The sequence below is a fragment of the Crinia signifera genome, chromosome 19, assembly GCF_055691185.1.
Source record: "Crinia signifera chromosome 19, ASM5569118v1, whole genome shotgun sequence".
NCBI lineage: Eukaryota > Metazoa > Chordata > Amphibia > Anura > Myobatrachidae > Crinia > Crinia signifera.
Window position 1 is genome coordinate 34,447,285 of NC_139226.1, and position 16,863 is coordinate 34,464,147.

The window sequence follows — 16,863 nt, forward strand, 5'->3', positions numbered from 1 at the left end:
CACACACCCTGCAGATGCAAAACATTGTTCCCCCGTTCGAACGAACCGGAATAATCCCCTAAAAGTGTAATGGCTCGCATGTATGCCCTTGCACCCCATTCCGCTGTGATAACTGTAACAAATGGCGAGGTGCGCGGCTGGGCATACGTCGTCTTCCTGCGCTGTAGAGACTAAGCCATGTCCCCCGGGCATAACACTGGATGATCAGGATAAAAGCAGCTTCTTCTATGGTACACTAGGCATGAAATACACTCCGGTTATATATATCCTTCTTTCCGTTCCTTCATGCACAGATCAAGCATCTGACTTGACAGTGGCTGGATATACATCAGTGTGGCTTGGGGCTGTTAACAGTGACTGGCACTTGTGTCCTATGTGAGCCTCTAGTCAGGTGACCGCGCGTATCCGAGCTCCTGCTGTCTGTGACTCTCCCTCTCTCCTAGGTTCCTACCTGACTCACGAAGCTAGCGGCCTGGACGAGCACGGAGAAGCCAGGGAGGCTTTTCTAAATGGAGGCGAGAACCACAAGCGGAAGGAAGAATTTTTTATTTAAAGAAAAAAAAGACAAACGGCAGAAGAAAAAAAAAACAAATCCCAACACAGTATTAATAACCTGAATTATTATTTTTTTTTTTACATTTTACTTTACCTTCTGCGGGTGGGCAATGGGGTGGGGGGGATGTTGAGGAAGTGGGGTAGTGAGAAGGTGTATAGAATTGATAGAGGGGAAAAGAACTCGCTGATCTGGTTTTAGAACTTGCTTATATGACCATGAAGGATGCGAGACATATTGCGGGCAATGCTTATGATGTCACAACTGTTCTTAAATGGACGGAAACCGAACAAAAAAAAAATGTGTATTTATGTTCGGACGTTCCCAGCGGAGCATTTGTGCCCTGTTGACGGAGAGGTAACCGTGTTCTATAACTCTGGTGAGACCTTTGCACATTAATATCTTTATCTCACTCCATCGGCCAAACGAGTCTGCAGCCCTGTAGCAAGGATGGCAGGAGGCGAGAATCTGGCGCTGAGGAATACGGAGTCTGTTGCCTCTCATGACACAGGGCCTAGCCCGGTTATTGATGTAGAGCTGGCGTTGCCAGGCATGCAAGCCCTTCGCAAGACGAAAGCCTGGCACCTCCAGGACAGCGCAGTTCCCAGGAAGGGCTATGGTTACAGAGCAGTACTCCCGGTAATAGCTTGGATGAAAAGTGAGCTGGGCAGGACGAGCGCGCGGTGATTTGTGCCAGTACAGGCTCAGTATTAAGAGCGTGACGTTTGTTTAATCACCTTAATTAGGCAGAAATCAGCACGGCTCAGAGTCTCCAGTGAGGAGGGGAGTGCTGCGGGGAGACAGAATGGAGCCATAAGTCACAGGTTTAAAAGGGAGAACGAGAGTAATTCGAGGAACTGATTGAGGCGTTCTAAGCACTGCAAGGAAACCAGTTACTAGCCACTTATGTTTGCTGCAAACACTCACGCCGGGAACTTTAAACCACCGCCCGTGCACAAGTATTTCCCTGACACTTTTAGTACATACATTTACACATTAATTGGTTACCGTAATTAGTTGCCATCTACTTTTAGACGCTAATTGCATCAATTCTGTCAACGTAAATGCAGCAATCAGATCTGGGTGACGCTGGCGGAGGAGCACGTTGCAGTAATTATACGGGAGCTCCGTGCAGAACCGATGCGGTCCCGTCCAAACCTGCAGCATTCTGTTTTGCCGCTTTTTGGTAATGTTTGTCAGAAGCGAGAAAACCCATATCCTTTGTCCGGTAGTGGTCGATTAGCGATACACTGCACATGCGTACGGCCTGTAGTACCCATGCACAAATCCTTACTGCAAGCAAGTTCTGCTACTTTTTCTATGTGCGCGCCTATCACAAGGTGTTGACAGGAAGTTGGCGTCTACGGGTGGAAACCGCCTGTTGAGTTGGAGTGCTAACAAAAATGCAGGTGTGCCTGAGCTTTTTAGGGGAGGGTGTGTGGTGTTATCTCCAGGCCGTATATGACAACAAGACAGAAGTCTGTTGTCCTAGAGAGGCGTGGCTTATTTGCAAAATGGTGATATAGAACATCATAGACATAACATGTCAGGCAACAGACTCTATTATTCAGAAGCGATGACTGTTTTAGAACCCCAAGGGATCTCCGCTAAATATTTTCCCTATTTAATGAGCTTTTACAATGATTCAGAATGACTGCACTAGATGACGGGATCTGGTAGTGGGAGGAGCCAAACGAAGTGACTGGTTACTGGAATTCCAAGATACCTGCAGTTTGCACATTGCTTGGCTTCTGCAATAATGGGAGGGGCCTTGACACTGACACCCTAGTTAGGACGGCAGGCACAACACGATGGGAGCTAACTGAAAATGGTAAAAGGATAGACATTTTTTACAATTAGAACTTGTTTTGCTGTGTGAAAGTGCTTTAAAACGGACACCTGGTCATGTAGTTTTATTCTCTATTTCATGACTTTTGTTTATCTTAATTCGTCTTAGCAGCATTGGTGCAGGTTACGTGACTATCCCTTTGTGATGCAAAAAATATTGTAATGAAACCTCTTAATGACCTTATTATTTTTTTATATATTTAGTACCAGTAGAAAAAATTGCTGGTAAATCAGGAGTAGAATATTATTTTAATTAGCTTTATATGAATTGATAGAACAAAATATATATATATATATATTTTTTTTCTTTAAAGCAGGATCAGACAACCCTATCAATTGTGGAGCTAGCTACGATATGGATGGCAGTTGGTGGCCTAACCACCAATGGTCACCATTGATTATATGGTTCGTTAATAACTTTGATGGTATAAAACCATCTGCAAGTGTGCAATCAATGGTATAACCCACTGATAAGTCACCCCAGTTTTACTATATATGAACCATCGATGGCAAAAGTGTTAACATAGCCATAGATTATCAATGAATTTAATGCATTGATGGCCATCTGTTATGTCCAACTTTGGGCTGGTACAACATGCTGGGGCTTGTAGTTCCAGTTTACCTCAGTGATATAGTATAATTTCCTCTTAAATCTGGCATTCCTTAAGGTGAGATGTTCTAATGAGGGAACAATCATTGTAATTAGAAAGCCAAAGCAGTAAGTGAAACAAGATTATTTCCCAGTACCCCCCCCTCCCCCCTCCTTTATATTTGGACCCGGTAGATCTGCCCAAATCACAAAGCCCTAGTTGCAGTCATGGGGCAAAATATATTGGATTGTTATGTTCATAAATTATATGCCAAGGTTGGTATTTTATTTTCGATTTTAGTTTTCATTTAAGCCTACACTGTAGGCAGCCATTTTACTGTAGTTCACTATGAGCTTGCATTGTCACCAAGGATGATCAGGACGCACTCATTATGTCCCAGCCGGTAATTAACATGGTAACATTAGAGCTATATTCTGTAATAAATCAGACATTTCTTTTTCAGTCTAAACTAATTAATGCCAGGTTTGTATTGGCTGCCGTATGCTACAATGCAACTTCTTTTTCGGGATAACGATGAAAGAATCTAGGCAAGAGGATGAGTTATCTTAGCAACAAGAAACGGGAGGATACCTTGCACACAGGTCATGAGTATAGTGGTCAGGATACCATCATGAAATTTCATTTCTGACCCAAATCAAGTGTTCTATTAATATAAAGACCCCCCCCCAACTTCTATTTTATCCCTAAACAAAATGTTATAGAAATATATTGGAAAGTCAAGATATATATTGGGATATGATGAAGGGTTATTGTCCAATGAACGGAAACAGAATTCGATCTCTCTCCTTCTATATAATTCATGATATTTATGAGACAGTTGGGAGCCAATGAACTGCTTCGTAACACTGCTTCCTGTTTGACAGGGAGCCATTTTGACTGGGCGGTGTATATTGTCTGTATTTTTCCATTGGGGGCAGGGTGGATGTTTTTTTTTTCTTTTTTCTTTGTTTGTGCCGTGTTATTTTTCTGGTTTGTTTCAGTTTTTGGGTTTGTTTTTTTAATTATTATTATTACACCCAATTGTCTCTCTCGTTGTTTATCGTTAACTGTAAAACCTTTAAAAAGCCATGAACCTAGGGGGAAATTAATATATAAATATATATATGTAAATAAAAACTTATAGCATCAGAAATCAATTCTGGAGGCGGGAGCAGAGGACGCTGCCATGACAGGAGAAATGGAAACACTCACCCACTTAACGTGTATTGTGTCATGTTTTTTTTATTTCTTTATTTTAATAGATTGCTTTAGCTCTTCTGCTGTTTGTAGAATTACCCCCTATCTCTCAGCAAAAGGGCTAATTGCTTCAAATATCCGGCCTGAAAGCCATATATTTTAACAGCACAATGCCCTGTTCCACATAGAAAAAAAAAAGCGGGAAAAGCTGCAACTTTTGGTGGGAAAACCAGAGCGACTTTTCTGTTTGTCTTTTTATCGCCTGAGCTGAAAACTGTGTACAGTCTCATTTCTTTTAAGTGTATATGGTCTCTCTGGTCCTAAAATACAAGCGGCTTTCCGGTTTGGGAAATGTGGACACTGGTCATGATGTGGAGAGAGAGGCAGAGGGGGATATTCCTAATATATTTGGGTGGGGGGGATGGTGAAGATGAGGGGGCTTTGTATATTTTTTTACCCCTTCATGCCCCCTCTTTCCTCTCTCCGCCGCTCTTTGGTCCCCTCCATTTTTCTGTCATCTCACAGCCTGTCCAGAGCACCAATTTTGTACACAATGTACCAAAAAGTAAAAAAAAAAAAAAAAAGTCAAAAAAAGAGCGGACAGATTAAAACAAACTAATACGAAAATCAAGAAAAAAAAATAATAAAGTTCATGTTTAGTTATATGATTGTGTGGCGTTTTATTAAATCTTGGAGATTGAATGATACAAAAAAAAAATGCAACAAAGGCGTCTGTTTAATTAACCTAGAGTTAGAGAGAGAGAGAGATAAAGTACCAGCCAATTAGCCGCTAACTGCCATGTTACAGGGCTGGGTTTGAGAAATAACATAAGTAGGCATAACATGAACAGTCACTGAACGCAACAGTATTCTCAATGGTCTCACGGTTGTTTGTGGTGACAAAAATACTTCACTGCAGTGTAAAAATAGGTCCAAATTACAGGATGCTTTATGGCCTCCTGGAATTGATACCGTCCTCACATCACAAAGGTGCTTGGAGTCCAGTGATCTGTGCCCAGGCAGCAGTGGTGGTGGCACTGCCAAACAATGGGGGTTATTCTAGTTCATTCTTTCTGACAAAATCCTTCTTAGATGGACAAAACCATGTGCACTGCGGGTGGGGCAGATGCAACTTGTGCAGAGAGAATTAGATTTGGGTGGGGTTTTTCTTCAAAGTGAGATCTATATTGCAGTGTAAAATAAAGCAGTCAGTATTTTCCCTGCACAGAAACAAAATAACTCACCCAAATCTAATTCTATCTGCACATGTTACATCTGCCCCCCCCTGCAGTGCACATGGTTTTGTCCATCTAAGAAGTATTTTGTCAGAAAGAATGAACTAGAATAAACCCCAATGAGAGGACATTAGTGGTCCCACATTGCCACACAGTACATTCCATGTCATAAACTGCACTTGTGAGGACTTGCGGAAATGCAGGGTGTTTCCTTATGGCTAAATCCACTTTTGTAGCCAAACATTATTCTGTCAATCTTAGTACTTTAACCCCAGTGTCCGTTTCTTCCAAGAAAAACACAAGCGGCAAGTATCAGGGGTCCAATGGCAAACTTTATTGGTACAACAAAAAAACGCAGGTAAATCCAGAATAGTGATCCGTACACAACATACAGTCATATAAAAACACGCAACAGTGTGCTGGAAAGAATCAGTATGGCTTCTACAAAACTTTACAGTGATTGGACCAAGCACAGAAACAAATAATCAGATAAAACAAAATCTACAACCCCCCCCCCCCCAAACAATTTCCTGTCTCGCTGTGTTTTATATATCATCTGGAGCATGGGTCCTCAAACTGCGGCCCTCCAGATGTTGTGAAACTACAATTCCCAGCATGCCTTGCCACAGTTTTAACACTCCCTTATAGGAAAACTGTGGCAAGGCATGCTGGGATTTGTAGTTTCACCACATCTGGAGGGCCGCAGTTTGAGGACCCATGATCTGGAGTGATACGATTTCAAATATGTATATGTGCACCCCTCACCTACACCCTATTATATTATAAGGCCTGACCCAATACTTAGGGGGAAACGCAGTTCAACAATGTAACAGAACTTTATGACATCACTGTGACTTAACTTCCTGCCTGCCTGATTGACATCACTCGCTCCTAATGCGTTGATATTTCACATTTTCATGTATATAAACCAGGACATATTAAACGGAAGTGTGCGGTTAGGGCTTTCTTGGATGTAGGCGGTAGTATGGCCGCACTGCTACAGAACACATCTGCCGCATCGTTATTCACTTATTTTCCTTTCATCCTAAGGCTGGGACTGGTGTTTAATATTCACTAATCATTACAACACCCTGGCTGAAGTCAAAGTCATTGGCACATATTGTCCAGGCCGGCAATGCAAAGCTTACCCATTTTATAACATTTTGGTGATGTGTCTAGGTTCTGCGCCCTCTAAACTTGTCACCTTACGGCGGTTTACTCAAAAGTCTCCAGACAGGGTCTTATAGATTGACAACCGCCACGTGACCCATACCTGTGGTCTAGGACAATACTTGACAGCCAACAGAGAACAGCTTGGCTTACTGTATTAGTTCCATGAACTACCAATTTAAAGCTTGTTTGTGCACATAGAGCTTGTTGCAAAGGATCCTTTGGGATTTAAACAGGCCCCCGGTTCTTCTAGCAAAGGTACAGCTTCCAGGGAGTACGGAAAGATTAAATATCAGTGCAGCCTAAGGGCAGGATGTATTAACATACATCGCCGCCCCTCGCCACACCCCTGTTGCGATGCTAGCGCATATGTACTAACATGCGGCTAGCATCGCGGTGCGGTGACGGAGGCCCCCTGCGATACCTGTGATGTGTGGTGTGCGGTTGGTCCCCGGCGTCTCCTCCTCCTCCCTGCAGCCAGTAGGACATCCCCGGCTGCTTCTGGGGGAGGAGGAGCAGAATGGAGGACATTGGAGGGGGGTCTAAATCTGCGGCGTGCGATGGGTGGCAATAGAAGCCCTTAGGTGGCGATACCCTGCCTTGCGAAGTTGGGGCAGAGGAATCTTAGTACATTAGAAAATGCGGTAAAACCCCGGAAAATTGGGGTTTTACAGCATTTTCCCCTTAGTACATCCCACCCTAACCGCCTTATCTGCTACAATATGATACAGATATTGGTGCTAGCGATAGATCCCCCTCCATTATTGACTGCTGGGGTGCTATGACTGGGCATTAAATGCAGAAGACAGTAATAATTGTCTTTATAATTTGTGAGCGCTATGACCCAGAGGACGGCACACATGCAGTAGATCACCGGGGCAAAGCTCTGTATTTGGGCCAAGCAATTCGGATCCATCATCTGCTCTTAGGACTAGGCCAAGTTGTTCTAAACCTCATTCTATGCTGACAGATCAGTAGGACAAAGGCTGCAGTTCTTCTGCTGGAGACAGGAGGAAGCCGCTTGCGGAAGCCACGCACGGAGATATTTAGTCGTCCAATTACCAGCTACAGCACAAGAAACAAGTCTGAAATCTTTGGTATCCCAAGTCGATGGGCTAATTGCTGGCCTTTGAAGTAGGCATTGCAGAATAAAGCAGGGTCACAGCGATCATGTTTGTCATAAAAAAGAAGTTTGATTAAAGACTTAAATCACCATGTGCTACAGTAAGATTTCTCTTTACCCTGAATCGATTAATAACGCTTTAATAACATCACACAAACATATTTCTCTGTTTTTCCGGCCCCTGAATTCCCTCCGCCGGACTCAGACAAGACACATAGAGAAAGCAGTGGGCTCTACTGGGTTGGGAACACGCTGTGAAGTTGAAGCAGGGAAGACGACGTGTCCCAGGCAGCCCTGGAAGGAGACAGACAGAACAATTACCGAATACTGCCAAACGCAGGCCTTACTCGGCCTAAAAGGAGATCAACCCCTGGGGCAGCAATGTGACTATTATTTGTAAGCATTCAGATGCCGTTATTTCCTCTGCTAATAGTTATCATAACTTCCTGTCCCAAAGGTCAACAATTAAATGTATTCCTCTGTTAAAGTACTTTACACAGAATGTGACAGCCGATGAGAACCACTTGGCCCATGTACAAACATACTTACACACTAGGGTTATTTATACATTTTTGTGTCTGGTGCCAATTCCCTACAGTATATTTTTGGACTGTGGGTGGAAACTGGAGTACCCATAGGAAACCCATGCAAGCATAGGGAGAACATACAAACTCCAATCATAGTTAGGACCATGGTGGGATATCAACCCATGACCTCAGTGCTGTGAGCAGTAATGCCGACCATTACACCGTCTGTGCCGAGAAGCATCAGTTACTAAAATGACTATTACCCCTTTCACACCGCACAAATAACACTAGGTCACTGTGTGAAAGCGCCCCAACAGGAAAAACCCGGGTCCAGCAACCCGACATTCCACTGGGCAGTGCAAATGGGTAACCCAGATCTTGTTTACACTATAGGGAGGAGTCAGCTCCAAGTGTTGCTTCCTCCTCCACCCCCAATGACACGCCTACACTCCACCCCACCCCTGTGTGATGTAACGTCGCTGAGGAGAGCTTCACCTCACAAATGGCGGGTCACTCCCGGGACGGATCGGGGTCCAAATCTCGGGTGTGACACGGCATTTGCAATGTGAAAGCGGTATAAGGGAGACGTCTCAGACACAGCCCTGTGTTCTGTCACACAGACGACCACAGCAAGTTCCCAGGCAGCCTTTGGTTTTTCAGTATGGCTTCCGGCGGCTTCCATACGCATCCCTGTTTGAGGCAAGTCTTCCTGGCAGCCGACGTCCCCCCCATACTCAGCTCTGCATAATGTTACACTGACTAGAACACAGCAATTGTCGGATCTGGGCAATGACACTCACCTGCTCGCCCCCCAATCACATGACTAAGGGCTGTGTGTCCGAGGTGGTGCTGCGCACAGACTGGAGGCTCCCTCTGTATATCGGTGTCCTCTTCTCACCATCCACTCTGTATAGGAGACAGCAAGGACAAGTTAATGTATTAACAACAGCAATGGGTTCCTGTATACTATAACTGGAGAGAACACCAGACCCCGCTAGCTGTAAACCCATTATCTGACAGTTGGTGGCACCACTAGCCTCAGGTACTGGGCGTAACCTGTCACTAGTCCTCCGTTCATTTTGAAATAGAAAAATAGAACACTAATAGCAAGACATTGCTCGGTCCACCAATGGCACGCCTTGCTCACTTCTAGGTGTCATGTGACCTGTCTTCTCAATTAGAGGGGAGAGGTATCAAACCTTCCAAAGGGATAAAATGGAAAAGTTGCCCAAAGTTGTCACAAAATCACGGCTTTTTAAAATGCTTAATATCCCCACTTCCCTAGCAGGTGTATGGGCACCTTGTCTCCATCACTCAGACACGGGCACTGCCGCCACAAGTTACAGGGTCGGCAGCTATACCTAAAGCTTGGGCAGCCAGTGCTAATGGACAAGACAATAAAAAGCTTTAGGAGGTGAAATACCGCAACTGACCACTAGAGGCCACTCAATGGACCAAATTACTCCTTTGTGTGCTTAAATAGGTCATAGCAGAAAGTGAAAGAAATTTTGACAGGGACATTGATCAGTTTCAAACTCGCTGGATATGGTGAGGGAGCTGTGAAGACAGAGATTGTAGGTAGAGGTAGACGGGGACTGGGGGTGGAGAGTTTGTGTGATAAAACCTGTCACAGCTCAAAGTGACAGTACATTGCAGAAGCCGTCATTTTGAAAGGCTTTTAACTATTGATGGAAATAAAAGCAAAACATCCATCACATTCACCCTCATTTTATATAGTCATTGTCATGGTGGTCCCAGTGAAATGGCAATGATTATAATATAATTTAGTGTACGCACAAGTGAGGAGTATTTGAATCTTCCCCTAGTATAGTCTACAAACTGCATTATGCAGGAGAGGTTTGCATGAAATAACTATCGCCACCTGATGGTCATAGTGCATATCTGCACTTGGTGTGACAAAGGGGGAGATTTACCACATTCTCTAAAGAGGACACAGCAGGTTAGTTAGACTGTGCCTGCTACAGGCAACCTCTCCGTCTATCCTAATTAGGAGGTTTGCTACAGTACATCAACCCCCTAAATTACACTGAAAGACATAGGAAACAGGCTCATCTTCAAGACTGTATCACTGCGGGCAGGTAGACTATATTATTGGTATGGTATTTTTATCACGATCACCTCAATGTACAGCGCTATGAAATATGTTGGCACTTTATAAATAAAGGGGTATAACGTAACCCACTCACAGGCTGATCTGTGGTTTCCTGAGTTGCTGCCGGCGATGACGGAGGATGATAAAGAAGAGAGAGAACACAAGGGTTGTCAGCAGCACGGCAGGAATAGTAATGTACAGGAGAACATCTGATAAGTTCAGGTTGGCTGAGAAACCTGCGGAAAGAAAAAAAATACCCATTATAATGAATACAGAAAGGTACTTAACTATCAGCATTACCAAGGTTGACAACGCCGCAGTGAAAACAGGCTGTGTCGGTGGCGCAGTGGGAGTGGCTTAAAGTCTATGTACATGGATTCCTGATTTAAGGACAAAGGATCTAAAACATCAGAGTATTTTAGTTGCAATCATCGATGGGATATCATATAGTCCAAGGTCTCCAGGGGTGCGGATTCCTGGCTGAACTCAGATTTTATTTTTTATTTTTAAGTGGCAATCATTTGCAAAGCAAAAGCATGCCTGGTTAATGATTGCCACTTTAAAAAAAAAAAAAAAAAACATCAGCTATCGTCCGGCATCCTGCCGATTCTGTAACAGGATGCTGCCGGGCGGGGTTATACCGAGCAGTGAATCATCTGATTGAGGTTGATTTGAGGAGTGCAACATAATAAATCATAAAAAAAAAAAAAAAAGGAGGAGGAGGAATATTCATACCACAACAGGCTCGCTGTGATCTCCGTGGGTCAGGTGGACACGGGGAGAGGGTGGAGATGGGGAGATATGAGCCAGAGCAGGGTCACCTTACCACTAAGCCAGGCTTGTCCAAACTGTGGCCCTCCAGCTGTTGTGAAACTGCACATCCCAGCATGCCTTGCCATAGTTTTAGCATTCCCTAATAGCAAAACTGTGGCAAGGCATGATGGGACTTGTAGTTTAACAACAGCTGGAGGGCCATAGTTTGTGCATGCCTGCATTAAGCTGTACAGGGCACTATTGGGTATTCGGCTTGGTTATGAACTTCCAAGTGTATATACATATGTGACACACAGTCCCTGCTTGTCACTGTCTGGCATGGCCACCATAGCCAATATATAATCATCAGGGACGCCGGAGGTTGTCAAGCAAAGGAAACAAGGTTATCTGTTCCTGCTGCCGATACAGGCGTACTCATCCCACTTATGTCCTGTATATAACATATAGTACGGGGAAAACCTTGATGTGTACAGTATAGTGTAACAGGTTCGCCATTCAGATAGGACACAGCAGGCAGTGAGTGGTCAGTATTTGTGCAAGTCTCATACAAGCCACAAATCCACTTTACAGCACATAAGGCTTCATATAGACAATCAGAGATTTATATTTATCCATGCAGAGCTCCTTGTGCGCGGTGCCTCTGGGCACTGGCGGTCCACGGGTCTGGTGCTACAATAATCAGGCCTTCTAGCTGGAGCTGAATGAGAGGGGCTCCACCTGTATGTGCAGCAGTGGCGTCCGGGCAGCGGGGTTCGTGCCGTGCGGAGCGGGCAGCGGGGTCCCTGCAGCGCTGGGCAGTAAGTCAGCGGAGTCCGTGCGGCGGCTGGGAACTAAGTAGCGCTATTTGCAGGGCGGCGGCGCAGGAAGCGCTGCTGAAGTTTGAAAACACTGGCCGGATGCTGATTGGTTGAGAATCAACCAATCAGCGTCTGAGCAATCTTTGCAAAATCAGTAGCGCTTCACACGCCGCCGCCTGGCAGATATCGCTACTTAGTTCCCAGCCGCCGCGCAGACCCCGCTGAATTACTGCAAAGTGCCGCAGGGACCCACTGCCTGCTGCTGCCAGCTCCCCAGGGATATACATGCAATAAATCGCATGGGATTTATTGCATGTATAATTTGGCACATCAAGTACCAAATCGTAAGCAGCCTCCCGGGGAGCTCTCAAGGGCAAACTGGTGCGACTTGTGTATGGGGGCCTTAAGGAACATACAGTAGATTTTATCTAACAGGATCATCCACTTCCCGGTACCGAGGCAGAGCGCAGAGTGGTTAACCCCACTGTTGCCTAGAATGGTTGACCCCAGAGTGTATCACCAAAGTCAGAACCCAAAGTGAAGCTCTCTGTTCTCTTCCCACACCCTGTGTAAATTTTGCTCTTTCAGCGATACCCTGACTGTACTTAGCCAATATCTGCACGTCCTCTCACCCGCTTGTATAGGCCATGCATGGAGGGGAAGGGGGGTTGGAGCCTATGTGAAATACTTTGAACAAAAGCAGCTTTTTGGGGCTGACATGTCACTCAATAGCCAGTATCCAGGACACATTGTAATCTACACCACAAAGCTGCCTATTCTTTACAAAATAATGATAATGGTGTAATTGATGGGGATACAATCTATTTGGAAGGTCTACGGTGTGATTTTGTAACGACCTCATGTTGGTATCTTCACAATGTTCTAGGGTGTGAATCTGTTTTATTGAAGTCACTGACAATGAGATTCTATAAATGTTCCAAGAAACAGGGGAGCGGCCATTACTCACCCCTGACGGGCTCGGGACCTCTCTCCATCACCCTGAGCTGGAAGGACTTGGTCTTGACCAGATCGTACATATCGGGGTGGCGGGCCTGGCAGATGTAGTTCCCTTCATGGGCTTTGTTCACATTCTTGAAGATGAGGGTGTCGGAGGGTAGAATCCAGTCACTGTCCTATGGAGAGAAAATTTGGTGTTAAACTAAAAAAAAAAAACTAAAAAGGGGATTGGTAAAACAAAAAAACACAAAAACCTTTTCTGACCACATGAAATAAGAGAAAAATGGTATAATTGTGACGGACACCGGGCGCTTAAAATACTATAACAAATTTATTGGTTTACATATGATGAAAAAACATGTATAAATATATATAATATACTGGTACTTGTATATTTGCAGGGCGCCCAATTTACATACGTACAGCACCGTAGGAAAATCGCATTGCATCCAATTGTGCTGTGCGGTGCGATGCTCCTTAGTTAATTTTTAGGGCACCCCTGCCTGCGGATCACATCGCATTCCATTTGCGGTGCGATGCGATATGATTTTTCATTGTATAAGCACCCATGCGATGAGATGTGATGGTACTTCATTTTAAAATCACCCATGCACACCCCCACTATCCACGCCACCCCGAAGCGCGGCGAGCCCCGTGAGGGGACGCGGTTACGCGTCCTCCCGACTCTTCATACCTCCACTATCCACGCCGGCATGGAGTTGATTTTATAAAGTGTGGCGAGCGCAGCGAGCCACCGGGCCCGAATACATGTAAAGTTATCCGTGTCTGCTCACCAGGCTTCGGGCTCGGTGGCTCGCCACACTTTATAAAATCAACTCCATGCGATGCGATTTCACTACGCAGAATAGCCCACTAAGCAAATGGCTTAGTGGGCGCCCTGCAAATACACAAGTACCAATATATTTTTCATCATATGAAAACCAATAAATTTGTTATTGTACCTGAAGTGCCCGGTGTCGGTCACAATTATACCATTTTTCAGTTCCACTTTTTGGACTAAGAGGCAGCTACAGAGTGCGCTGGTTGGAATATCCAAATCCTTCTACCACATGAAATAAGAGGTATATGGTTCAAAGGCTTTTGTGTTGGCCAGGGAGTACCCACAAGAAACCCACTCAAGCACAGGAAGATCATACAAACTCCACACCGGCAATCTAAGTCCAGTGAGGCAGTAATGCTAATCATTACACCAACCACGCTGCCCGCTTCAGTGATAAGTGGCAAATCTAATGGGATGCGGTTGTTTGGTCGGCAGTCATTAGGTCGACACAGTTGGGTCGACAGGTGTCTAGGTCGACATGGGAAAAGGTTGACAGGTGTCTATTTTGACAAAAGCATTAGGTCGATATTCAAAATGTCGACATGGGGTTTTTCACTGGGTTTTTTTGAGCCGACAGGCGGCATTTCATGCCCTACCATCCACTAGGGTGTGGTGGGAGAATAAAATAGTGCCCAAAGCATGGGGAGCGTGGCGAGCCGTGCGAGGGGACGCGGTGCACTTAAAACTGTGTCCATGTTGACGGTGTCGACATTCAGGTGGAAAAAAAAAAACAGTGAAAAACCCCATGTCGCCCTTTTGATTGTCGACCTATTGCTTGCGTCGACCTAGACACCTGTTGACCTTGTCCCATGTCGGCTTTTCAGCATGTCGACCCAACGGTTATTGACCTAATGACTGTCGACCATCTGTTCCCATTCCAATCTAATGTACAAGTTTCTAGACACTGTACAAAAATCACCTGAATAGTATGGAAATATTCCCGAAAGGAGACTGTACTCCCAGGACGAGTATGGTTGGACGCGCTGCGTCCGTTGAAATGTGCCGATTCATTGCATGCACAAATGGGTCCGGCTACTACAGCTGCAGATCAACATCAGACGGTCAACGATTGATAGTCTGACACAGTTTGGGGGAGGAGAGGGGGAGGTGTCCGCTTCCGTTTCTCCATATGAAGGAGTGTCGCTGTCGTTGCAGGGGAGGGACCAGGCCAGGTTTCCAATCAGAAGACAGAACTTTAGGCTTGTTCGGATTTTCGGGAAGCGGAAAAATTACGGACAAGATTGACTACCCCCACAGACTTTGAACTACATAAAAGTATATCAAAGGTTGCAAGATTTTCTGTGGACATCAGTTTTAAAGTGCTTTTGTAATTCTGGACATCTGCCTAGATAAAGCGTTATCCAACATCTCCCATCCATCACAGCTAATACCTGTAGAACGGTTTCCATAAATGTCCGCTGTTCCGTTACTCACTCACCTCTTGGCTCCACGAGTAAATTGGCTCCTGGGATGAGTAGGCTGTGCAAGTCACCTCCAGTGTGGAACCTTCTTCCACCCATAAGAAATCGGGGACAGTGTAGCGCCAGGAGTGGGCCCTCTGGATGGAAACATCCTGCAAATCTGTGAAGGGGAATTGAAAATTAATTTAAAAAAGGGACTCCAACATGGCGGGGAGAGAACAGGTTGGCTTTACCTTGTGATTGCGCATTAAAAACTCACCAAATAACGGCCTGCAATGGGGACTCATTCACAAAGCATAAAGTGAGTGAGACTCCACTTAAAACCATCCAGATTTTGACAAGCCGATCTAAATATCAGCCAATGCCTACGGGTTTATAAAGCAGGATGGCTGCGTCTTCAGATAGGCTATTCCATACCCTCCAACATGACCCATTCCATTAGGTACAAAATGTTCTGTTCCTGGACTTCTCTGCCGGTGGCAGTTACAGAGGTGAGCCTGCAGCACAGTCCAATATTCAAAAAGAGGAGCCACACCTACTCACTGGCAGTTGATGTGACCCCCCTTTTTGAATATTGGACTGTGCTGGAGTCCAACCTCTGTAACTACCACTGGCAGGGAAGTCCAGGAACAGAGCATTTTGTAACTAATGGAATGGGTCATGTTGGAGGGTATGCTATTCTCCGAAGTTGATGTTTTGTGACCTTTGTGTGTTTCCTGTTGATCTCGGTGCGTGTTTATGCATTGTTCATGCGTGCAGGACTAAGTTTACACTTATATCTTTCCGTGAATATTTACAAGGATATGTTTCCTGTTATTCAAAAGGCTGTATACAGCCAAATGGCTACTAAATATCATCTCATTTATAGATTTGGCTTTTAATTTCACCATAATACATGCAATGCTACTACACCATGGTTTTTAGGTCTAGAATGATCGGTGAACCCACTTTTGAATAGTGGGGCTAAGATGTTAAATCGGGGACTTGGCTTATTATGTCAGCATTCAAAATGTTGACATCATGTTGCCGACATGCTTTGACACTGCCAGACAACGGAATTTTACATTCAACTAAACTGGGAAGGGGTCAATTTACTAAAGTGTCTAAAAATGAAAATAGACAAAAATTGGCTGCTATGGTAACATCACCGGTCTATCATTTCTCTATTGCATCCTAGAAAATGACAGAAAGAATCTGATTGGTTGCTATGGGCAACATGACCTTTAACCCTAATTGTAGCCTACCCCTTATCCTAACCTAATCTCAGCCACACTCTAAAAGGCACTTAACCCACCCACTGCAGCCTTACATAGAATCTGACGGCAGAAGAGAACCGCTTGGCGCATCTCGTCTCCCCTGACACATGTACATGTACACACTCACAACGGGATATGGTGGCTAGAACCGCACTATGAAGGTCGACACATGAAATATGCCGACAGGGTTGGTGGGTCGACACAAGCATTAGGTCAACAATGGGAAAGGCGACAATCAAAAGTTCGATATGAGTTTTTCAAATTTTTTTCCAAAACATGGGGTACTTTTTACCCTACCATCCACTAGGGCAGTGGTGTGAAACTCATGGCCCTCCCGCTGTTGTGGAACTACACGTTCCAGCATGCCGTGCCACCGATTTTATATAATGGATGGATTGGCAGGGCATGCTGGGACATGTAGTTTCACAACAGCTGGAGGGCCATGAGTTTGACACCACTGC

General features: G+C 44.9%; 2 protein-coding genes across 2 annotated transcripts in view; one reads left to right on the forward strand and one right to left on the reverse strand.

The window, feature by feature from the left end:
- Positions 1 to 4,851, forward strand: part of CADM4 (cell adhesion molecule 4) — a 249,148-nt gene extending 244,297 nt beyond the window's left edge. The window contains exon 9 of the mRNA XM_083162340.1: positions 444 to 4,851. Within this exon, the coding sequence (XP_083018466.1) occupies positions 444 to 553 (110 nt within the window). The 3' untranslated portion in view covers positions 554 to 4,851. The remainder of the gene's footprint in view (positions 1 to 443) is intronic.
- An 886-nt stretch (positions 4,852 to 5,737) lies between these two features.
- LOC146042369 (cell surface glycoprotein MUC18-like) overlaps positions 5,738 to 16,863 on the reverse strand; it is a 34,757-nt gene continuing 23,631 nt past the window's right edge. The window contains exons 4-8 of the mRNA XM_083162341.1: positions 15,164 to 15,306; positions 12,895 to 13,060; positions 10,451 to 10,592; positions 9,044 to 9,149; positions 5,738 to 8,010 (exon numbers count right to left, since the gene is read on the reverse strand). Coding sequence (XP_083018467.1) covers positions 9,059 to 9,149; positions 10,451 to 10,592; positions 12,895 to 13,060; positions 15,164 to 15,306 — 542 coding nt within the window. The 3' untranslated portion in view covers positions 5,738 to 8,010; positions 9,044 to 9,058. The remainder of the gene's footprint in view (positions 8,011 to 9,043; positions 9,150 to 10,450; positions 10,593 to 12,894; positions 13,061 to 15,163; positions 15,307 to 16,863) is intronic.